Raw genomic sequence first — 24,827 nt, 5'->3', positions numbered from 1 at the left:
TGCCAGAACGGCTCATTCCCTCTCCAGCAGTCGATGAGCAAGCATCCTGCTGTGGAGAAACAGGGAAGCCGACAGCCAGGGGATTAGAAGCGCCCCACCTACTAGGGAACTAGAAGAGTCCCAGTAGGCATGGCTCAGCCAGCCTGACGAGGTCTGAAAGACCGAAACGCGCGTCGCTGGATACCAATCCAACATGTGTTTGACACCGCATTTGACGCAGACTCGGATTGCTTTCTTTCAGGGTCCTTGGGGGGTCTTGCGGTTGGTTTGGACGTTGCCTGGACAGGTTGTCCACGGACAGTGCCTTTATCCCCTTCCCCCACCCCCTACTCCTAAACCTAACCTGCCAGAGCCTGCAATCTGCTGTCGGGCGACGTCCTGCCTTCGTGAGCCCACTGGGGACCTTGTCGGTGAGTAGTTCGTTTCACTTTGTTGAGTGTGGTGAGGGGCTACAAGTCAGCAAATTGCTTAAAAAAGACTTGATTCAGACACATTATATCAGGAGTTGAGGTACATCAAAGAAAACATTTTTGTGCTTTGATCAAACACCCCGATATTCAAGGGGGTGTTTGTCCCCTATGTGATGCACATAATATGGCAATTTGATGCATCACATAGGAAGGAGTGGATTTTGAGGGTCTATAGACTCCACTGCAGTGGAGAGCATATAAGCCCCGCCCCCTGCAGCACTCATATAAAGCCTCCTCCTGCCAGAACGGCTCATTCCCTCTCCAGCAGTCGATGAGCAAGCATCCTGCTGTGGAGAAACAGGGAAGCCGACAGCCAGGGGATTAGAAGCGCCCCACCTACTAGGGAACTAGAAGAGTCCCAGTAGGCATGGCTCAGCCAGCCTGACGAGGTCTGAAAGACCGAAACGCGCGTCGCTGGATACCAATCCAACATGTGTTTGACACCGCATTTGACGCAGACTCGGATTGCTTTCTTTCAGGGTCCTTGGGGGGTCTTGCGGTTGGTTTGGACGTTGCCTGGACAGGTTGTCCACGGACAGTGCCTTTATCCCCTTCCCCCACCCCCTACTCCTAAACCTAACCTGCCAGAGCCTGCAATCTGCTGTCGGGCGACGTCCTGCCTTCGTGAGCCCACTGGGGACCTTGTCGGTGAGTAGTTCGTTTCACTTTGTTGAGTGTGGTGAGGGGCTACAAGTCAGCAAATTGCTTAAAAAAGACTTGATTCAGACACATTATATCAGGAGTTGAGGTACATCAAAGAAAACATTTTTGTGCTTTGATCAAACACCCCGATATTCAAGGGGGTGTTTGTCCCCTATGTGATGCACATAATATGGCAATTTGATGCATCACATAGGAAGGAGTGGATTTTGAGGGTCTATAGACTCCACTGCAGTGGAGAGCATATAAGCCCCGCCCCCTGCAGCACTCATATAAAGCCTCCTCCTGCCAGAACGGCTCATTCCCTCTCCAGCAGTCGATGAGCAAGCATCCTGCTGTGGAGAAACAGGGAAGCCGACAGCCAGGGGATTAGAAGCGCCCCACCTACTAGGGAACTAGAAGAGTCCCAGTAGGCATGGCTCAGCCAGCCTGACGAGGTCTGAAAGACCGAAACGCGCGTCGCTGGATACCAATCCAACATGTGTTTGACACCGCATTTGACGCAGACTCGGATTGCTTTCTTTCAGGGTCCTTGGGGGGTCTTGCGGTTGGTTTGGACGTTGCCTGGACAGGTTGTCCACGGACAGTGCCTTTATCCCCTTCCCCCACCCCCTACTCCTAAACCTAACCTGCCAGAGCCTGCAATCTGCTGTCGGGCGACGTCCTGCCTTCGTGAGCCCACTGGGGACCTTGTCGGTGAGTAGTTCGTTTCACTTTGTTGAGTGTGGTGAGGGGCTACAAGTCAGCAAATTGCTTAAAAAAGACTTGATTCAGACACATTATATCAGGAGTTGAGGTACATCAAAGAAAACATTTTTGTGCTTTGATCAAACACCCCGATATTCAAGGGGGTGTTTGTCCCCTATGTGATGCACATAATATGGCAATTTGATGCATCACATAGGAAGGAGTGGATTTTGAGGGTCTATAGACTCCACTGCAGTGGAGAGCATATAAGCCCCGCCCCCTGCAGCACTCATATAAAGCCTCCTCCTGCCAGAACGGCTCATTCCCTCTCCAGCAGTCGATGAGCAAGCATCCTGCTGTGGAGAAACAGGGAAGCCGACAGCCAGGGGATTAGAAGCGCCCCACCTACTAGGGAACTAGAAGAGTCCCAGTAGGCATGGCTCAGCCAGCCTGACGAGGTCTGAAAGACCGAAACGCGCGTCGCTGGATACCAATCCAACATGTGTTTGACACCGCATTTGACGCAGACTCGGATTGCTTTCTTTCAGGGTCCTTGGGGGGTCTTGCGGTTGGTTTGGACGTTGCCTGGACAGGTTGTCCACGGACAGTGCCTTTATCCCCTTCCCCCACCCCCTACTCCTAAACCTAACCCTAACCCTAACCCTAACCCTAACCCTAACCCTAACCCTAACCCTAACCCTAACCCTAACCCTAACCCTAACCCTTAGGTCCCTGGGGGGTGTGCGTCTGGTGGGGGGTCACTGGGCGGATTGTTGATGGACAGTGCCTAACCCTAACCCTACCCCCAACCCTAACCCTAACCTTAACCCCCAACACCTAACTAGCCCGTGCCTCCGGTCTGTCCGTTGGGTGGCGCCCTGCCCTTCGTACGGCCCCCTGGTGGCTCTGTTTGGCATCGTTTGAGTGTGGTGTTGGCCGATTGGCAGACCCAAGTAAGAAAAAATAGGGGTCAGAGGTCACAGACATGGAGAACTTATCTGGATTTTTTTCTTGAAGTGATTTAATACTTCTTTAATTGTGTGTGGTGATATTGACTTGATATTTACTTGTGTGCAGTGCTGTGATATTAGAGTGCTCCACCCAGCTGGTCTGGATGAATTATACTTACCTTCTGGAGTGATTATGTAACCAGATAGTTCTCTTTTGTCTGTGGAGTGATTAAGTATTGCAGTTGTGTGCAGACGCCACCTGCAGGCACTCGGGAGGAGCGACTGATTGGGAGCACAAGCCATGCCCCCTGCAGGCTCTTCTATAAAACCTCGTTTTGCAATTCTGGCTCATTTTTCCTCCAGCAGATGAGGGGACATCTTGCTCAGAGAGAGGTAATGAGGCCAATTTCTCAAAATTTCATGCCTGATGAGGTCATGCAGACCGAAACGCGCGTCGCATGATGTGGAATTTGATTGAATAATGTGTCTGACGCCACGTTCGGCGGTGTTCGTTCGGGGTCCCTGGGGGGTGTGCGTCTGGTGGGGGGTCACTGGGCGGATTGTTGATGGACAGTGCCTAACCCTAACCCTACCCCCAACCCTAACCCTAACCTTAACCCCCAACACCTAACCCTAACCCTAACCCTAACCCTAACCCTAACCCTAACCCTAACCCTAACCCTAACCCTAACCCTACCCTAACCCTAACCCTAACCCTAACCCTAACCCTAACCCTAACCCTAACCCTAACCCTACCCTAACCCTAACCCTAACCCTACCCTAACCCTAACCCTAACCCTAACCCTAACCCCTAACCCTAACCCTAACCCTAACCCTAACCCTAACCCTAACCCTAACCCTAACCCTAACCCTAACCCTAACCCTAACCCTGGACAGGTTGTCCACGGACAGTGCCTTTATCCCCTTCCCCCACCCCCTACTCCTAAACCTAACCTGCCAGAGCCTGCAATCTGCTGTCGGGCGACGTCCTGCCTTCGTGAGCCCACTGGGGACCTTGTCGGTGAGTAGTTCGTTTCACTTTGTTGAGTGTGGTGAGGGGCTACAAGTCAGCAAATTGCTTAAAAAAGACTTGATTCAGACACATTATATCAGGAGTTGAGGTACATCAAAGAAAACATTTTTGTGCTTTGATCAAACACCCCGATATTCAAGGGGGTGTTTGTCCCCTATGTGATGCACATAATATGGCAATTTGATGCATCACATAGGAAGGAGTGGATTTTGAGGGTCTATAGACTCCACTGCAGTGGAGAGCATATAAGCCCCGCCCCCTGCAGCACTCATATAAAGCCTCCTCCTGCCAGAACGGCTCATTCCCTCTCCAGCAGTCGATGAGCAAGCATCCTGCTGTGGAGAAACAGGGAAGCCGACAGCCAGGGGATTAGAAGCGCCCCACCTACTAGGGAACTAGAAGAGTCCCAGTAGGCATGGCTCAGCCAGCCTGACGAGGTCTGAAAGACCGAAACGCGCGTCGCTGGATACCAATCCAACATGTGTTTGACACCGCATTTGACGCAGACTCGGATTGCTTTCTTTCAGGGTCCTTGGAGGGTCTTGCGGTTGGTTTGGACGTTGCCTGGACAGGTTGTCCACGGACAGTGCCTTTATCCCCTTCCCCCACCCCCTACTCCTAAACCTAACCCTAACCCTAACCCTAACCCTAACCCTAACCCTAACCCTAACCCTAACCCTAACCCTAAACCCTAACCCTAACCCTAACCCTAACCCTAACCCTAACCCTAACCCTAACCCTAACCCTTTAATTTCCATATCTGCTCACTTGTAGCCTTTAGGCTAAAATAAGGTTACCTCTTATGTCAACCAGGACTGCAGAATTGTTGATTGATGACTGTGACATTCTTAGTGTCATAGTGTGTGTAGCTAGTATGTTCCAATAGCAGCAGAAGTGCACTTTTTGGAGAACTGTATTATTTTCAGTTTTTTGCCCAAGGCACTGATTTTATTTAACACTATATTATTATTTATACACCTATAGTGATCACAGAGACGGGTTGTTTTTGTGTTACTGTATATATTAGTTTTTCTGAAAAATCCCACTTAATATACTTTGGGTAACAACAGTCAATATTTATTTGTTTTATTTTATTTTTTTTAGGGGGGGTAACAACAGTCAATTTATTTTTATTTTTTTATTATAAAATAAAAGTGAGCTTTTGTTAAACCAAATATTGTGTGTTTTTTTCCATATACAACAACCTATCTGGATTCGATAGGAGAATCGATAAGGAATCGGTTCGATAAGAGGATTCGATAATGGGCTCGAACTGGATAATTTCTTATCAAACATCATCCCTACCGACTCCAAACCCTGGTTGGCCAAACTCTCTCTCTACACGACTCTGGAAAGGAGCACACATCAGTGACGCCAGTAAATACACAACATTGTTACTATGTCTTACATTGTTGTGTTCATAGATGTTTATATTGTTCACAAAATGAAAGTTAAAATCATTGAATGATCTTGAAAACTTCCCCTGTATTTCCTGGGTGGTGTGATCAATACCGACATGTACAGTAACGCCCACAAACACTTGCACTTTGTCAGCAAAGTTCTTGTAAAGAAAAAAAAGAAAAGAAAAGAAGAATGTTGCTGAGCTAATGCCCCGCCTATCCTCCCCCGAGCCACTAATCACTTCATCTGGGACACAAAGGACAAGACAAAAAGTGATAGACAGCTTTAAGGACTTCAAAACAAAATGTATGCATCCTTTCTAACGGCCACTGGGGGGCAGTAGAGGTAACTATTCCAGCAAGGTTTTACAAGGTCTGACTCAAATTGCCTTCCTGATTTGTGTGACTACACTCTGGCAACCCATGTTGTCTGATATTGTCCTCAAACATACATTTTGCTACTGTAATGGCACGCTGGAAAAGGTTGACATAGTCCCTAACCACAAGTACACACCTGTTGCCCTGAGATGTAACAGGTAACTCAGTAATATTCATAGCGGCAGATCCTATCATGCTGAAATGTACCATCTTTATCTTTCATGATGGTCACTGCGGTTAAACGGCTTGGATCAAGCGTCCAGTCAATGTTTGGCTTTACCGTGTCTAATTTCACATGTCACTTTCCTTTTCTTGGATGCTTGGCCACCAGAAGATTCAGCCTCATGCTTTTTCCCTCCTCCCACTTTTAGTACTTTGGCCACAGCGAGTCAATCACATGAATTGCTTCAGCTTTGGTTTTTACTTCCTGATCCAACCCTGGCTTGGAATTTAACCCTGGCTTGGACTCTAACCCATGCAAGGCAGAACTGCCAGATATGACTGACTATCACAAACAGAAATAAAACTATAAAATGGGTGAAGTCAGCACAAAGTGTCAAATGGACAGAACAACTGTGCCAAGAGCCAAGGTCAAAGATTTTCTTCTGCTTGGAGATGGCACCATATGTAACATACACACACCTTGATGAGTTACCCACTAGATTTATAAAGTCTGTGCTGAGCAGTTTGTCACCACAATTCCTTCATCTAGTTAACGTCTCACTTCAGACTGGAACATTTCCAAAGGCCTTAAAGGGGCTGTTTGCAACATTTACACAGATGTCTCGAGGGCGCTAACTTTCCAATTTATTTCACACAGCATATCCCTCCTTCTTTCAGCTTCTAGACCGTAATGATGTAACTACATACGTACGTAACACTTGGATAGGTTAGTGCATGTGCCTCACAATACGAAGGTCCTGAGTAGTCCTGAGTTCAATCCCGGGCTCGGGATCTTTCTGTGTGGAGTTTGCATGTTCTCCCCGGGACTGCGTGGGTTCCCTCCGGGTACTCCGGCTTCCTCCCACCTCCAAAGACATGCACCTGGGGATAGGTTGATTGGCATCATTAAATGGGCCCTAGTGTGTGAATGTGAGTGTGAATGTTGTCTGTCTATTTGTGTTGGCCCTGTGATGAGGTGGCGACTTGTCCAGGGTGTACCCCGCCTTCCGCCCGAATGCAGCTGAGATAGGCTCCAGCGACCCCGCGTGACCCCAAAAGGGACAAGCGGTAGGAAATGGATGGCTGAATGGATGGATAGTTAGCGTTAGCTGTCATTGAATGTAAATCCTATCCTAACAATAGCATGATTGCAAATTGTTTGTTGCCTCTCTTGGACTGCTTTTGTACGTGTGCACGCGTTCTCTGCACGTACGTGTTGACCAGACAGGGTGAGTGACCGCCGTAAATAACAATCATTTTGTACAGACTAGTAAACATTTTTATTATAAAGGTACAAGCGGTAGAAAATGGATGGATCGATGGAACCTTATAATGGTAAAAGTAATAGTCTCTATGCCACAGTATTGAACAACAATCTGCCCATATCAAACCTGCCAATTTTGGGCAAAGTCCTGAAAAAAGGTGTCTCTCAAAAGCTGGTGATGTGCAATACCACTGATTTTAATTCAGATCTGATACCGAGTAAAATCCAGGCTGGTATCGGCAATACGGGTCCGATACTGATACGCAAATATACTTAATGGGTCTGGTAATGTTTAAAAAGTAGTGCATTTTAAGTGTTGCTGATCTTGGGGAATCATCTTCAAACAATATAAAGTCAGAGGGCGAAACAAATAATGGTGATATTCTGCACTAAATGCATTATCTTGTCTATAGTCAACTCTGTATGAAGTGTCTTCAAATAGTCTACATAAAAGGAAACATACACTTGCTGTTTTATAATACTGACTGACTCATTTTACTTGCCGGTAATTTTCTTAAAGGGGAACATTATCAGCAGACCTATGTAAGCGTCAATATATACCTTGATGTTGCAGAAAAAAGACCATATATTTTTTTAACCGATTTCCGAACTCTAAATGGGTGAATTTTGGCGAAATAAACGCCTTTCTACTATTCGCTCTCGGAGCGATGACGTCACAACGTGACGTCGCATCGGGAAGCAATCCGCCATTTTCTCAAACACCGAGTCAAATCAGCCCTGTTATTTTCCGTTTTTTCGACTGTTTTCCGTACCTTGGAGACATCATGCCTCGTCGGTGTGTTGTCGGAGGGTGTAACAACACCAACAGGGACGGATTCAAGTTGCACCAGTGGCCCAAAGATGCCAAAGTGGCAAGAAATTGGACGTTTGTTCCGCACACTTTACCAACGAAAGCTATGCTACGACAGAGATGGCAAGAATGTGTGGATATCCTGCGACACTCAAAGCAGATGCATTTCCAACCATAAAGTCAAAGAAATCTGCCGCCAGACCCCCATTGAATCTGCCGGAGTGTGTAAGCAATTCAGGGACAAAGGACCTCAGTAGCACGGCAAGCAATGGCGGCAGTTTGTTCCCGCAGACGAGCAAGCTAAACCCCCTGGATGTCTTGGCTCACACCGTCCCGAAGATGATCAAGAGAAAAATATCGACCCTAGCTTCCCTGGCCTGCTGACATGAGGGTATGTCTCCAGAATATATTAATTGATGAAAACTGGGCTGTCTGCACTCTCAAAGTGCATGTTGTTGCCAAATGTATTTCATATGCTGGAAACCTAGTTCATAGTTGTTAGTTTCCTTTAATGCCAAACAAACACATACCAATCGTTGGTTAGAAGGCGATCGCCGAATTCGTCCTCGCTTTCTCCCGTGTCGCTGGCTGTTGTGTCGTTTTCGTGGGTTTGGCTTGCATACGGTTCAAAGCGATATGGCTCAATAGCTTCAGTTTCTTCTTCAATTTTGTTTTCGCTACCTGCCTCCACACTACAACCATCCGTTTCAATACATGCATAATCTGTTGAATCGCTTAAACCGCTGAAATCCCAGTCTGAATCCGAGCTAATGTCTCTATAGCTTGCTGTTCTTTCCGCCATGTTTGTTTGTGTTGGCTTCACTATGTGACGTCACAGGAAAATGGACGGGTGTATATAACGATGGTTAAAATCAGGCACTTTGAAGCTTTTTTTAGAGATATTGCGTAATGGGTAAAATTTTGAAAAAAACTTCGAAAAATATAATAAGCCACTGGGAACTGATTTTTAATGGTTTTGACAATTCTAAAATTGTTATAATGTTCCCCTTTAAATAAACAAATGACCGACTGAATGACTGAGCGCAGCACAACGTACGTACTTACCTCTGCGGGAGAAAAAGTAGTTCCCACCAATCGCGTTTCATTTTGCCAAGCTCTCAGTGATTTAGTAACTTTACACTGTGTTCATGTTCATGATATACATTATCTCAAATAACTAAAGTATCAAAACTATCAATATTTTGACTTGAGAATGGATATTAGAGCATAAAGAGCTGGTATCGGCTGTATTGAAATTTCAGTACATCTTTCCGTACATCACTACCAAAAGCTTGGTGACTTTCTCCTGTTTAACAATGTGTTTGATACTTTCCAATCAGGCTTTAGGTCCCACCACAGCACTGAAACAGTGATACAGTGACAAATGATATCCGCCTGTGCGGATGCAGGACAAGTCTCAGTCTTGGCTCTGCTGGACCTGAGGGCTGCCTTTGACATCGTTGACCATACTATCTTATTACAGAGGTTACAAAAGTGGGTGGGAATATCCGGTTCTGTTCTTAACTGGTTCAAGTCCTATCTCGATCACAGGACATACTTTGTTGGAATTGGTAACTGTGTCTCTGACCAAATGGCTATGACCTGTGGGGTTCCTCAGGGCTCTATTCTGAGACCCTATTGTTCAACATGAACAATACACACTGTGAATATTCATTAAAGACATAACAAGTCCACCATTGTTTATTCATTAATAAGTGGTATGACCGTAGTAATTAAGACAAATCTACATGTGTGACACGTTAGCCTGGTGAGAATGTTTCTTACCACCCAGCCACCAATGTATGTGACACGGTTGTCCTGGAAGGGACAGTTCTGAGGTGGCACCACCTCAAAGGCATCTGGAATGCTGTCCTCCGAGTCCTTCGTCATAGGGAGGATCTTAGTGTTGTCTTGTGCTGTGGCATTTCCAGTTTTGCTGGGTTCAATGCCACAGTGTACAGCCAGCTTTGCCTAGATTGAGTGGAATTGCTGTGTGTTGGCATTGTTGTTGCAGCCTCCTGTTTATAATAAGAGAAGAGTACATTAATAACATTGTGCATTAGCACCCTCATCCTACATAATTATTGGCATATACATATATAGTTATTATTATTGTATTTCTTGAAATGCCTTATGCCTATATAAAAGATGAAACTATCAAATGTTTCTCTTTATTTCGTATTTTCAATTAAGAACACACAGCACATGATTTATGAAGGTAAGCAAATGTAACGAACAATCCTTGATGTGATAAAATGAGTGAGTCATTAAAATATATCTTTGGTATCATTTTAAAGTTAAAGTCCCAACGATAGTCACACACACACTAGGTGTGGTGAAATTATCCTCTGCGTTTGACACATCCACATGTTCACCCCCTGGGACGTGAGGGGAGCAGTGAGCAGCAGCAGTGGCTGCGCTCGGGAATCATTTTGGTGATTTAACCCCCAATTTCAACCCTTGATGCTGAGTGCCAAGCAGGGAGGCGGTGGGTCCCATTCTTTGGTATGACTCGGTTGGGGTTTGAATTCTCAGGGCGGACACTCTAACCACAAGGCCACTGAGCAGGTCTTATGACCCGTTTACACTGCACACCAAATCTGATTATTTGTTTGCCCTCAAGTGACAAAGATCTGATTGTTTTTGACAGTCCAAACGCTCCAAAGTCCCACAACCACAACATCCGGTTTTGGTGAGCAAAGTCTATTTAAGACGACTGGATTTTTGGTGCATCACTTATCAGTAGTGCTCAAATAATAGTATAATAATGCTATATGTAATATATATATTTTTATTTGTATATATTATTTACTTTGATTCCAAAGAAATAGCGATTTTGAAGGACCGGGATTCACTCTGTGACGCATTTGCTTACACGTGAGTTGAAAAATAAAGCTCCTGTAGATCCACGCTGATGTCCGTGTCTCCTCTACTTAACAGCCATTAAAAGATTACAAATATATTACACTATATACATCCATTATATTACTTTCCTTTACTTTCACGGAAAAAACACTCATTTTTATGGTGTTGCGACTTGTATTTTATTTTGTGATAGTAGCGACTTCCTCCCGGTCAACTTCACAGACAAAATATGAACTTCACACATAAAAACAACAGCAGACATGAATTGTAGATGAGACTAATATGTGTAGCAGGAAATCAACTGCAAACAAACTTATCCTTAACTTAAAGGGGAACATTATCAGCAGACCTATGTAAGCGTCAATATATACCTTGATGTTGCAGAAAAAAGACCATATATTTTTTTAAACGATTTCCGAACTCTAAATGGGTGAATTTTGGTGAATTAAACGGCTTTCTATTATTCGCTCTCGGAGCGATGACGTCACAACGTGACCTCACATCGGGAAGCAATCCGCCATTTTCTCAAACACCGAGTCAAATCAGCTCTGTTATTTTCCGTTTTTTCGACTGTTTTCCGTACCTTGGAGACATCATGCCTCGTGGGTGTGTTGTCGGAGGGTGTAACAACACCAACAGGGACGGATTCAAGTTGTACCAGTGGCCCAAAGATGCCAAAGTGGCAAGAAATTGGACGTTTGTTCCGCACACTTTACCGACGAAAGCTATGCTACGACAGAGATGGCAAGAATGTGTGGATATCCTGCGACACTCAAAGCAGATGCATTTACAACCATAAAGTCAAAGACATCTGCTGCCAGACCCCCATTGAATCTGCCGGAGTGTGTGAGCAATTCAGGGACAAAGGACCTTGCGAGCACGGCAAGCAACGGCGGCAGTTTGTTCCAGCAGACGAGCGAGCTAAACCCCCTGGATGTCTTGGCTCACACCGTCCCTTATGCCACCGAAGATGATCAAGAGAAGAATATCGACCCTACCTTCCCTGGCCTGCTGACATCAACTTCAAAACTGGATAGATCAGCTTTCAGGAAAAGAGAGCGGATGAGGGTATGTCTACAGAATATATTAATTGATGAAAATTGGGCTGTCTGCACTCTCAAAGTGCATGTTGTTGCCAAATGTATTTCATATGCTGGAAACCTAGTTCATAGTTGTTAGTTTCCTTTAATGCCAAACAAACACATACCAATCGTTGGTTAGAAGGCGATCGCCGAATTCGTCCTCGCTTTCTCCCGTGTCGCTGGCTGTCGTGTCGTTTTCGTGGGTTTCGCTTGCATACGGTTCAAAGCGATATGGCTCAATAGCTTCAGTTTCTTCTTCAATTTGGTTTTGGCTACCTGCCTCCACACTACAACCATCCGTTTCAATACATGCGTAATCTGTTGAATCGCTTAAGCCGCTGAAATCCGAGTCTGAATCCGAGCTAATGTCGCTATAGCTTGCTGTTCTATGCGCCATGTTTGTTTGTATTGGCTTCACTATGTGACGTCACAGGAAAATGGACGGGTGTATATAACGATGGTTAAAATCAGGCACTTTGAAGCTTTTTTTAGGGATATTGCGTGATGGGTAAAATTTTGAAAAAAACTTTGAAAAATAAAATAAGCCACTGGGAACTGATTTTTAATGGTTTCAACCCTTCTGAAATTGTGATAATGTTCCCCTTTAAACTTAATGTTTAATTAGTGGAGCCCTCAGATGTAAAGACATTGGTGCATCTAATGGTTTCTTCTCTAAATGCTTGTGAGTGTCAAATGAAGTGAGGTCAGTAACGTCTTGTTGATGATAAATGCTTTCAATCTTCAAAAACAATATTTTTATTAAGAGTGTAAAAATCCACTCCATCCCATTTGAAATATCTTTTTTAATGGTCGCTTTTATATTTGTCGCTAAACCTTTCTGCACCGATTCAGGTAAGCAAACAGTAGCCTAATGGGACTCTAGACCAGGGCTAGCCAACCCGTGGCTCGCGAGCCTCATGCGGCTCTTTGGCTGGTTTCATGCGGCTCTTTACTCTATTAGAAAAAATTAAAATTAAAAAAAAAAATTACAAATTTAAAAATACAAACCCCGTTTCCATATGAGTTGGGAAATTGTGTAAATATAAACGGAATACAATGATTTGCAAATCCTTTTCAAACTATATTCAATTGAATGCACTACAAAGACAAGATATTTGATGTTCAAACTCATAAACTTTATTTTATTTTTGCTAATAATAATTAACTTAGAATTTCATGGCTGCAACACGTGCCAAAGTAGTTGGGAAAGGGCATGTTCACCACTGTGTTACATGGCCTTTCTTTTTAACAACACTCAGTAAACGTTTGGGAACTGAGGAGACACATTTTTTTAGCTTCTCAGGTGGAATTATTTCCCATTCTTGCTTGATGTACAGCTTAAGTTGTTCAACAGTCCGGGGGTCTCCGTTGTGGTATTTTAGGCTTCATAATGCGCCACACATTTTCAATGGGAGACAGGCCTGGACTACAGGCAGGCCAGTCTAGTACTCGCACTCTTTTACTATGAAGCCATGTTGATGTAACACGTGGCTTGGCATTGTCTTGCTGAAATAAGCAGGGGCGTCCATGATAACGTTGCTTGGATGGCAACATATGTTGCTCAAAACCTGTATGTACCTTTCAGCATTAATGGCGCCTTCACAGATGTGTAAGTTACCCATGTCTTGGGCACTAATACACCCCCATACCATCACACATGCTGCCTTTTACACTTTGCGCCTATAACAATCCGGATGGTTCTTTTCCTCTTTGGTCCGGAGGACACGACGTCCACAGTTTCCAAAAACAATTTGAAATGTGGACTCGTCAGACCACAGAACACTTTTCCACTTTGTATCAGTCCATCTTAGATGAGCTCAGGCCCAGCGAAGCCGACGGCGTTTCTGGGTGTCGTTGATAAACGGTTTTCGCCTTGCATAGGAGAGTTTTAACTTGCACTTACAGATGTAGCGACCAACTGTAGTTACTGACAGTGGGTTTCTGAAGTGTTCCTGAGCCATGTGGTGATATCCTTTACACACTGATGTCGCTTGTTGATGCAGTACAGTCTGAGGGATGGAAGGTCACGGGCTTAGCTGCTTACGTGCAGTGATTTCTCCACATTCTCTGAACCCTTTGATGATATTACGGAGCGTAGATGGTGAAATCCCTAAATTCCTTGCAATAGCTGCTTGAGAAAGGTTTTTCTTAAACTGTTCAACAATTTGCTCATGCATTTGTTGACAAAGTGGTGACCCTCGCCCCATCCTTGTTTGTGAATGACTGAGCATTTCATGGAATCTACTTTTATAATCAATCATGGCACCCACCTGTTCCCAATTAGCCTGCACACCTGTGGGATGTTCCAAATAAGTGTTTGATGAGCATTCCTCAACTTTATCAGTATTTATTGCCACCTTTCCCAACTTCTTTGTCACGTGTTGCTGCCATCAAATTCTAAAGTTAATGATTATTTGCAAAAAAAAAAAAATGTTTATCAGTTTGAACATCAAATATGTTGTCTTTGTAGCATATTCAACTGAATATGGCTTGAAAAGGATTTGCAAATCATTGTATTTCGTTTATATTTACATCTAACACAATTTCCCAACTCATATGGAAACGGGGTTTGTGTATACATAACATTTTTTTTTAAATCTATTAGTGCCCACGAGGTGTTGACGCGACAAACTTTTTGATGTCGGAGTCCCACGTTGCTGTGTTACTGTACTGTAGTATATCTACTGTCCCTGGCGTTTGCCGGGACGAAAAACACTACATTTCCCAAAATGCAGCGCGGTCGAGACACACGGCCTCTTCATCGACTTCCACTCAGCACAAAGAGGGCGTTTTCTCAAAATCCAGCTTGTAAAACACCGTGGCGTTCAACACGCGGCCTCTTCTATCGGCCGTGATCGTGATCATCACGAAAAAAAAAAGGAAATACTTGGATTACAATACTCGGATTACTTTTTTTGCTCGGCTTAAGCCGGTTAGAGTTGCACATAAGAAGAAGAAGAAGAAACCGAAGCCGGTTTGAGTGAGGTCAAAGGTGCATGTGCGTGAGATCACAGTAGTAAACCATTTGTGACAAGTTCACTCTCAAAATGGCAGGGAAAAAAGCACAGCAAAAGGAAAATAAGAAGAACACGGAATTTTAACAGAGTGAGTTTATATTCTTTTGTTGAACGTAATGGCAAGCCATTCTTCCTTATGCGTCATTAGTGCATTTCAAAGCTTCAAATCTTCAGCGTCACTTTAGCTTACTCTATGCCAGAGGTGTCCAAAGTGCGGCCCGGGGGCCATTTGCGGCCCCCAGCTAATCGTTTACCGGCCCCCCACACATTCTGCAAAAATTGCAAAATTGATGGTATTGGAAAAATTAAAAAAAACATTTTAAAAAAGTGGAATGATGTGAAATCTAACTAGAAAAAGTTGCAATGTTGACACAAAAGCTGCCATGCAGGCTGTTTTTTTTTCTTTTGTCTTTGTTTATTTTTATTTTTATTGCCATTGCTCAAAAAAAAAAAAAAATTAAAAAAAAAAATCTATGTTACAATGAATTATTACTTAAAAACATTCACTTTAAAATGTTTTATGTGGAAAAAATATTGCATATATTGTGTGGAGACCAAGCAGAAGAACGAGACCGTAGTCGAAGAGCGCAGGGGAGACACTTCTCCATGGCCGATGTATGCTCGGGGCAACACCCTTCACCTTACCCGGCAGTGGGTCGCCACAGCGGACGACTTTAGGGTGAATGATGAGTCCAGCGATTAGTTGCAACTCCTGCTTTATTGATTGCTTGCACACAGCCAATCCAACACAAAACCAACTAGTCCCTAACCGCACTCACGCTACCGCTCCCTCTCTTCTCTCGCCCACACACTCACTGACGTCACTCACCTCACATGCTCACCTATTAAAGGGCCACACACACACATACTCTACTCTCATAACACACAGTACAGTTAGTAAAACAACTGTGTTTTCATTACTGTGTATTTGATAGGTGCCATTGCCCCGGAATTGTATTGCATTGTACTTTCAAGTACAACAATGAGTAGATGAGTGTTATGTGTGTGTATATGTGTAAATAAATGAACACTGAAATTCAAGTATTTCTTTTATTTATATACATAATAAAATAAATAAATATATATATTGCTAGAATTCACTGAAATTCAAGTATTTCATACATATATATATATATATATATATATATATATATATATATATATATTTATATATATATATATATATATATATATATGAAATACTCGAGTTGGTGAATTCTAGCTGTAAATATACTCCTCTCCGCTCAACCACGCCCCCCGCCCCACCCCGACCACGCCACCCACCCCCCACCTCCCGAAATCGGAGGTCTCAAGGTTGGCACGTATGTGTGTGTGAGACAGTGCACACAATGTTAATTGTTGAAAATAAGTGGCCTGTGGTCTTAGTACTGTAGGAGTCATGTTGGTGTGTGACATTTACAATAAATCTGGCTGAGCAGAGGTTTGTGTGTGTGTGTGTGTGTGTGTGTGTGTGTGTGTGTGTGTGTGTGTGTGTGTGTGTGTGTGTGTGTGTGTGTGTGTGTGTGTGTGTGTGTGTGTGTGGGTGGGTGTTTGTGTGTGTGTGTGTGTTTGTGCGCGTGAGGAAGGGATGGGGTGATGTTCATGTGTGCTCATGTGTAGGATGTGGCTCTTTGCAGTAACACGGTAAAAAAAAAGTGGCTCTTAGTCTCTGACTAGTTTGCCAACCCTGCTCTACATCATCAATTAAGCGGGGGTGTATATTGTAGCGTCCCAGAGGAGTTAGTGCTGCAAGGGGTTCTGGGTATTTGTTCTGTTGTGTTTATGTTGTGTTACGGTGCGGATGTTCTCCCGAAAGTTTGTCATTCTTGTTTGGTGTGGGTTCACAGTGTGGCGCATATTTGTAACAGTGTTAAAGTTGTTCATACGGCCACCGTCAGTGTGACCTCCATGGCTATTGACAAAGTATGCTTGCATTCACTTAAGTGTACGTAAAAGCCGCAAATATTGTGTGACTAGGCCGGCATGCTGTTTGTTTGGAGGAACAGCGGACGTGAAGACAGGATGTAGAGGACGCTAAAGGCAGTGCCTTTAAGGCACGCCCCCAATATTGTTGTCCGGGTGGAAATTGGGAGAAATTCAGGAGAATGGTTGTCCCGGGATATTTACGGGAGGGGCACTGAAATTCGGGAGTCTCCCGGGAAAACCAGGGGGGTTGGCAAGTATGGGTTAGGGTCAGGGTTAGAGGGTTAGGGTCAGGGTAAGAGGGTTAGGGTTATAATAAGGCCATGCTGTTAATAAGTACTTAATAATGACTAGTTAAGAGCCAATATGTTACTAATTTGCATGTTAATAAGCAACTAATTAATGATGAATATGTTCCCCATACTAAAGTGTTACCATGTTTTTTTACTGGTGCACAAAATGAAGCGTGCATGAACATCACCTTGTTCAAAGAACAAAAGCAACACAGTGCATAAACTCACAACAAATGACACACCTGCAAATCAGTCAGCTGTTGCCGTATCCCTAATACGCCGATAGGGAGAAGTTTGTATTTACACGATGAGTCGGGTGTGTCTTGACCTCCGCCGAACCCCTGAGGCCGACTCAGCGAACCCCTAGGGTTCCATGGAACCCAGGTTAAGAACCACTGCTTTAGTGATTGACAATAAGATAACAAGAAATGTGTTTTTTAAATATATGGCCGCTCCTCCACCTTTTCCAGGACGATGGCATGGGAAGACATTATATGCATTAATAGCAACGTCCTTGTCAGAGACTGCTTTACTTAGCCACCTTAAGATAAGATAAGGAAGTCTGCATTTTCTTGCTGGAATCCAGATTTTGACTAAGTCTAATTTTGGCAGGAGACTCCTATTAACATTATTAAACAACATGTTTACTTGACCCACTTCCTGGGAAACTTATCAAGGAGCTTTTTGTATTATTAGGTCCATCAGTGCTAAATATTATAAACTTATCACTTTCCTCTGGCACTGTTCCCCTAGCATTCAAGAAAGCGGTTATTCATCCTCTGCTCAAAAGACCTAACCTTGATCCTGACCTCATGGTAAACTACCGACCGGTGTCCCACCTTCCCTTTATTTCGAAAATCCTCGAAAAAATTGTCGCACAGCAGCTAAATGAACACTTAGTGTCTAACAATCTCTGTGAACCTTTTCAATCCGGTTTCAGGGCAAATCACTCTACGGAGACAGCCCTCGCAAAAATGACTAATGATCTACTGCTAACGATGGATTCTGATGCGTCATCTATGTTGCTGCTTCTTGATCTTAGCGCTGCTTTCGATACCGTCGATCATAATATTTTATTAGAGAGAATATCAAAACACGTATTGGTATGTCAGACTTAGCTTTGTCGTGGTTTAACTCTTATCTTACTGACAGGATGCAATGCGTCTCCCATAATAATGTGACCTCGGACTATGTTAAGGTAACGTGCGGAGTTCCTCAGGGTTCGGTTCTTGGCCCTGCACTCTTTAGTATGTACATGCTGCCGCTAGGCGACATCATACGCAAATACGGTGTTAGCTTTCATTGTTATGCTGATGACACCCAACTCTACATGCCCCTAAAGCTGACCAACACGCCGGATTGTAGTCAGCTGGAGGCGTGTCTTAATGAAATTAAACAATGAATGTCCGCTAACTTCTTGCAACTCAACGCCAAGAAAACGGAAATGCTGATTATAGGTCCTGCTAAACACCGACATTTATTTAATAATACCACCTTAACATTTGACAATCAAACAATTACACAAGGCGAATCAGTAAAGAATCTGGGTATTATCTTCCACCCAACTCTCTCCTTTGAGTCACACATTAAGAGTGTTACTAAAACGGCCTTCTTTCATCTCCGTAATATCGCTAAAATTCGTTCTATTTTATCCACTAGCGACGCTGAGATCATTATTCATGCGTTCGTTACGTCTCGTCTCGACTACTGTAACGTATTATTTTCGGGTCTCCCTATGTCTAGCATTAAAAAATTACAGTTGGTACAAAATGCGGCTGCTAGACTTTTGACAAGAACAAGAAAGTTTGATCATATTACGCCTATACTGTATATACCTTTATAGACCTACCGTATATATTATATATATATACATATATACCTATACTGGCTCACCTGCACTGGCTTCCTGTGCACTTAAGAAGTGACTTTAAGGTTTTACTACTTACGTATAAAATACTACACGGTCTAGCTCCATCCTATCTTGTCGATTGCATTGTACCATATGTCTCGGCAAGAAATCTGCGTTCAAAGAACTCCGGCTTATTAGTGATTCCCAGAGCCCAAAAAAAGTCTGCGGGCTATAGAGCGTTTTCTATTCGGGCTCCAGTACTATGGAATGCCCTCCCGGTAACAATTAGAGATGCTACCTCAGTAGAAGCATTTAAGTCCCATCTTAAAACTCATTTGTATACTCTAGCCTTTAAATAGCCCCCCTGTTAGACCAGTTGATCTGCCGTTTCTTTTCTTTTCTCCTCTGCTCCCCTTTTCCTTGAGGGGGGGGGGGGCACAGGTCCGGTGGCCATGGATGAAGTGCTGGCTGTCCAGAGTCGGGACCCGGGGTGGACCGCTCGCCTGTGCATCGGCTGGGAACATCTCTACGCTGCTGACCCGTCTCCGCTCGGGATGGTGTCCTGCTGGCCCCACTATGGACTGGACTCTTACTATTATGTTGGATCCACTATGGACTGGACTCTCACAATATTATGTCAGACCCACTCGACATCCATTGCTTTCGGTCTCCCCTAGAGGGGGGGGGGTTACCCACATATGCGGTCCTCTCCAAGGTTTCTCATAGTCATTCACATCGACGTCCCACTGGGGTGAGTTTTTCCTTGCCCGTATGTGGGCTTTGTACCGAGGATGTCGTTGTGGCTTGTGCAGCCCTTTGAGACACTTGTGATTTAGGGCTATATAAATAAAGATTGATTGATTGATTGATTGATTATTGAAATGGAGGCCTGACCCGGCTCTAAATTCATCAGCAGTACTGATGTTATTGAAGCTGGGTCCTGGATTTGGTTGCACATTGCCTGATAGCAGAAGTAAAAGCAATATCAAGATTTTCTGTTTCATTTTGTGAGATAACCCAATGAAAACATTCTTTGGCTGAATTTGCAGCCCGCAGCTAATCTTTTAACAGCCCACGACACATTCTACAAATAATATATAAAAAAACCTAAATAGTGTAATAAAAGAGGTGAAGACAGGTGAAATGTAACAAAGAAAAGTTGCATTGTTGATTGTAATAAAGCTGCCATGCAGGTTGTTTTCTCTTTAAAGCTGTCATTGCTCAAAAATAATAATGAATCAAGCTCAATGTTATTATCAATTATTTAAACTATTCAAGGCTCCAATTACGTCACTTAAAACATTTGACTTCAAAATATTTTTCCGGGAAAATGTGTTTGCCTTAAAAACAAAAGGTTTTTGACTAAAAGGGCAAAAACAAATACAAAATGAAGAAGCTGTCACGTACTCCCATGGCTGCTCTAGTTGTGACCCCAAGATGCAGGAGACAGGAGGACGACGTGCAGGTGAGAGTCTTTAATTCCCACAGGGAGCACAAGGAGGTGCAGCAGGGAAGTGCACAGAAGCATAAGCAGCATACAGCAAACCAGAGTAACCTTTAACAAAACAATCCTTGAGCCCTGACTGGAGGGCGAGGCAGGCATAAATAGAAGCCAGCTGGTTAGTTCAAGTTAAAGTAGCAATGATTGTCACACACACACTAGGTGTGGTGAGATTATCCTCTGCATTTGACCCATCACCCTCACCCCATGACCAGGTGTGGCCAGGCTGCCAATCAGCGACAGGTGAGGAGGGAAAAGCGCTCAGGGAGACAAACAGGAAGTGGGACCAAAATAAGAGCGCTGACTAGGAGATAAACACAAACGCAAACAGACCATGTGACACCTGACGTGACAGGTCGTCACAGAAACGAGGGATGGATCTGAAGTTTATCGAGAGACTTAAGTGTTGAAAGTAAAAAAATAAATAAATTTTTAAGGCATTTTTTAATTGTCATTGCTCAAAAAATAATGAATTAAAATCAATGATGTTATGAATTATTGACCTATTTATGATTGCAATTACGTTTAGTAAACATTATTATTTAGTTGTTTTGCCATAACAAAACAGGGTTTTGACAAAAAGGGCATAAAATATAAAAAAATATTATGATATGGACAGATAAACCTGAAACTGATCTAGGGATTTAATTGTTGAATGAAAAAATACAAGATAAATAAAAATGAGCTATTTCTACCATTGTTATGAGCGAGAGCCTTCCTGGTCGCCAAAAAAGCAGTGCGAGGCGAGTGGAGAACAAACGGATTTATTGACAGAGATGTGACACAATGTGATATTGATCATAAGCAGCGGCCACTCAAAGAAAGAAGAAATCCTCGTCATGATGTCAAGGCCATGAAACGTGAGCCCCGAATGATTTTCTAGCCACCAACGTTTGATGTTGAAAGTATTTTAACGGCCAAAGAAGAATAGATGGAATAGCGTGAGGAGCAGTGGGATGAAGAACAAAGCACATCTCCATGATGGAGACATCTCTCTGTGTTCCAGTGCACAAAGCATCCTGGAGGAAGAAGATGACTCAGCACATTCCCAACAGAAGCAAGTTGAACATCATCTTCACACAAGAACATTTGGAGGTGCAGACTTACTCAGCCTTCAGCCGCCACATTCTCGGAGAGCTCCACGCCGCCGTGGCGAGCTGCGGGACAAACGCAAACGGTGAAGGAAGAACATCCAGAAGGTGCCTCGTCACTCACATCAGATCTTTGAGGTGTGACTTGAAAACATGAAGAAGCAGAGTGCTGCTCTTCTACTTCCTGACTAGGAGACCTTCTTGATGAGTCAGCACACTTGAGGTCTCATTTGGCTGATCCTCATCATGAGGACTCATGTCAAACGTGAGATATGCCACACTTTGTATTGCGTGTGCTCACAGGAGGGTCTTTTATTGTGAAGGAGTCAGCTCAAGTTGGGATTTTCAGGCTAAACTTGTAACAAAGGTCCACATCAGACCTCCATGTGAGTGACGCTTCACCACGGCTTTGTTTCTTGCGGCTCAAAGAAAAGATGTTTTACTTACGAGCTGCATCGTACTGGGCTGAAATGAAAGTGAAACAAGGTGAAATGGACTTTTTCCTCACGTCTTTCTATGTGAGAGTGTGCGCTCTGTCTCTGTGGATCTTTGAGTGTTTGGCTGGAAGGCAACTAAAACATGCAGCCCGGATGAAAGCATCAACTCACGGCCTGGACCGAGAAGAAGAAGAAGAAGAAGAAGACGGAGGACATTGGTGTCCCTCACCTTGTCTGTTTCTGTGACGCCTGACCATGACGATGATGATGGCCGCCAGGACGGCCGCCACAGCGACGACCGCCGCCGTGGCAGCGAGGGCGACGCTCCAGTTGTCTGTGGAGAGCAAAAAAGCACAAGTGGAGTGACAAAGCATGAAGAGGAAACCTTCATGACTACTTTGCATGCAGACGTCAAGCGTTGTCATGGTGACATGGATCAATAATGGTGACAGGTGGACTTGTGATGGGAAACATCTCCAACTAAATGTGTCTTTCTCACCTTCATGGCTTGCGTTGCTCAGGATGCTTCTTCTCTCCAGCTTGGTGACCAGGTCCTCCTTGACGCCAGACAGCTGGAACACACATTCGTACTTGCCCTCCACCTCGGCCGTCACCTCCACTTTCAGCTCCACCGACATCTGGAAGGTTCCGTCGTGGTTGGGGAGCAGCTCTCCGTGCTCCACGTCCTCGAAGATCTGCTCGCCGTCTTTCCTCCAAAACAGGTCGGCTAAGTCGGGGTAGAAACCTGTCGCCATGCAGGTGACTGGAGAGGATGGCGTCTTCTGGAGGAGGAACACCTCTGGAAGCTCTGCACAGGAAGTGATGTCACGTGTGAACAGAAGACAACGTGGGGAGAAGGTGTGGATGGAGGTAAAGATGGAGAGAAGGTGTGGATGGAGGTAAAGATGGAGACACGGTGTGGATGGAGGTTAAGATGGAGAGAAGGTGTGAATGGAGGTAAAGATGGAGAGACGGTGTGGATGGAGGTAAAGATGGAGAGAAGGTGTGGATGGAGGTAAAGATGGAGAGAATGTGTGGATGGAGGTAAAGATGGAGAGAAGGTGTGGATGGAGGTAAAGATGGAGAGAAGGTGTGGATGGAGGTAAAGATGGAGAGAATGTGTGGATGGAGGTAAAGATGGAGAGAAGGTGTGGGAGGAGGTAAAGATGGAGAGACGGTGTGGATGGAGGTAAAGATGGAGAGAAGGTGTGGATGGAGGTAAAGATGGAGAGAAGGTGTGGATGGAAGTGAAGATGGAGAGAAGGTGTGGATGGAGGTAAAGATGGAGAGATGGTGTGGATGGAGGTAAAGATGGAGAGAAGGTGTGGATGGAGGTAAAGATGGAGAGAAGGTGTGGATGGAGGTAAAGATGGAGAGAAGGTGTGGATGGAGGTAAAGATGGAGAGACGGTGTGGATGGAGGTAAAGATGGAGAGAAGGTGTGGATGGAGGTAAAGATGGAGAGACGGTGTGGATGGAGGTAAAGATGGAGAGAAGGTGTGGATGGAGGTAAAGATGGAGAGAAGGTGTGGATGGAGGTAAAGATGGAGAGAAGGTGTGGATGGAGGTAAAGATGGAGAGAAGGTGTGGATGGAAGTAAAGATGGAGAGAAGGTGTGGATGGAGGTAAAGATGGAGAGAAGGTGTGGATGGAGGTAAAGATGGAGAGAAGGTGTGGATGGAGGTAAAGATGGAGAGAAGGTGTGGGAGGAGGTAAAGATGGAGAGACGGTGTGGATGGAGGTAAAGATGGAGAGGTGTGGATGGAGGTAAAGATGGAAAGAAGGTGTGGATGGAAGTGAAGATGGAGAGAAGGTGTGGATGGAGGTAAAGATGGAGAGATGGTGTGGATGGAGGTAAAGATGGAGAGAAGGTGTGGATGGAGGTAAAGATGGAGAGAAGATGTGGATGGAGGTAAAGATGGAGAGAAGGTGTGGATGGAGGTAAAGATGGAGAGAAGGTGTGGATGGAGGTAAAGATGGAGAGAAGGTGTGGATGGAAGTAAAGATGGAGAGAAGATGTGGATGGAGGTAAAGATGGAGAGAAGGTGTGGATGGAGGTAAAGATGGAGACAAGGTGTGGATGGAGGTAAAGATGGAGAGAAGGTGTGGATGGAGGTAAAGATGGAGAGAAGGTGTGGATGGAAGTAAAGATGGAGAGAAGGTGTGGATGGAGGTAAAGATGGAGAGAAGGTGTGGATGGAAGTAAAGATGGAGAGAAGGTGTGGATGGAGGTAAAGATGGAGACAAGGTGTGGATGGAGGTAAAGATGGAGAGAAGGTGTGGATGGAGGTAAAGATGGAGAGAAGGTGTGGATGGAGGTAAAGATGGAGAGAAGGTGTGGATGGAGGTAAAGATGGAGAGAAGATGTGGATGGAGGTAAAGATGGAGACAAGGTGTGGATGGAAGTAAAGATGGAGAGAAGGTGTGGATGGAGGAAAAGATGGAGAGAAGGTGTGGATGGAGGTAAAGATGGAGAGAAGGTGTGGATGGAAGTTAAGATGGAGAGAAGGTGTGGATGGAAGTAAAGATGGAGAGAAGGTGTGGGTGGAGGTAAAGATGGAGACAAGGTGTGGATGGAGGTAAAGATGGAGAGAAGGTGTGGATGGAGGTAAAGATGGAGAGAAGGTGTGGATGGAAGTAAAGATAGAGAGAAGGTGTGGATGGAGGTAAAGATGGAGAGAAGGTGTGAATGGAAGTTAAGATGGAGAGAAGGTGTGGATGGAGGTAAAGATGGAGACAAGGTGTGGATGGAGGTAAAGATGGAGAGAAGGTGTGGATGGAGGTAAAGATGGAGAGAAGGTGTGGATGGAAGTAAAGATAGAGAGAAGGTGTGGATGGAGGTAAAGATGGAGAGAAGGTGTGGATGGAGGTTAAGATAGAGAGAAGGTGTGGATGGAGGTAAAGAGGGAGAGGTGTGGATGGAGGTAAAGATGGAGAGAAGGTGTGGATGGAGGT

General features: G+C 44.5%; 1 protein-coding gene across 1 annotated transcript in view; it reads right to left on the bottom strand.

Moving 5' to 3' along the window:
- Positions 1-21,141: 21,141 nt before the first annotated feature.
- The window catches only part of LOC133576432 (major histocompatibility complex class I-related gene protein-like), an 8,921-nt gene continuing 5,235 nt past the window's right edge, over positions 21,142-24,827 (bottom strand). Inside the window, exons 4-8 of the mRNA XM_061929640.2 lie at positions 22,373-22,681; positions 22,103-22,207; positions 21,884-21,901; positions 21,453-21,502; positions 21,142-21,364 (exon numbers count right to left, since the gene is read on the bottom strand). Coding sequence (XP_061785624.1) covers positions 21,453-21,502; positions 21,884-21,901; positions 22,103-22,207; positions 22,373-22,681 — 482 coding nt within the window. The 3' untranslated portion in view covers positions 21,142-21,364. The remainder of the gene's footprint in view (positions 21,365-21,452; positions 21,503-21,883; positions 21,902-22,102; positions 22,208-22,372; positions 22,682-24,827) is intronic.

This window comes from Nerophis lumbriciformis, linkage group LG34 (genome assembly GCF_033978685.3).
Source record: "Nerophis lumbriciformis linkage group LG34, RoL_Nlum_v2.1, whole genome shotgun sequence".
NCBI lineage: Eukaryota > Metazoa > Chordata > Actinopteri > Syngnathiformes > Syngnathidae > Nerophis > Nerophis lumbriciformis.
This window is presented reverse-complemented; position numbering and strand designations above follow the sequence as displayed.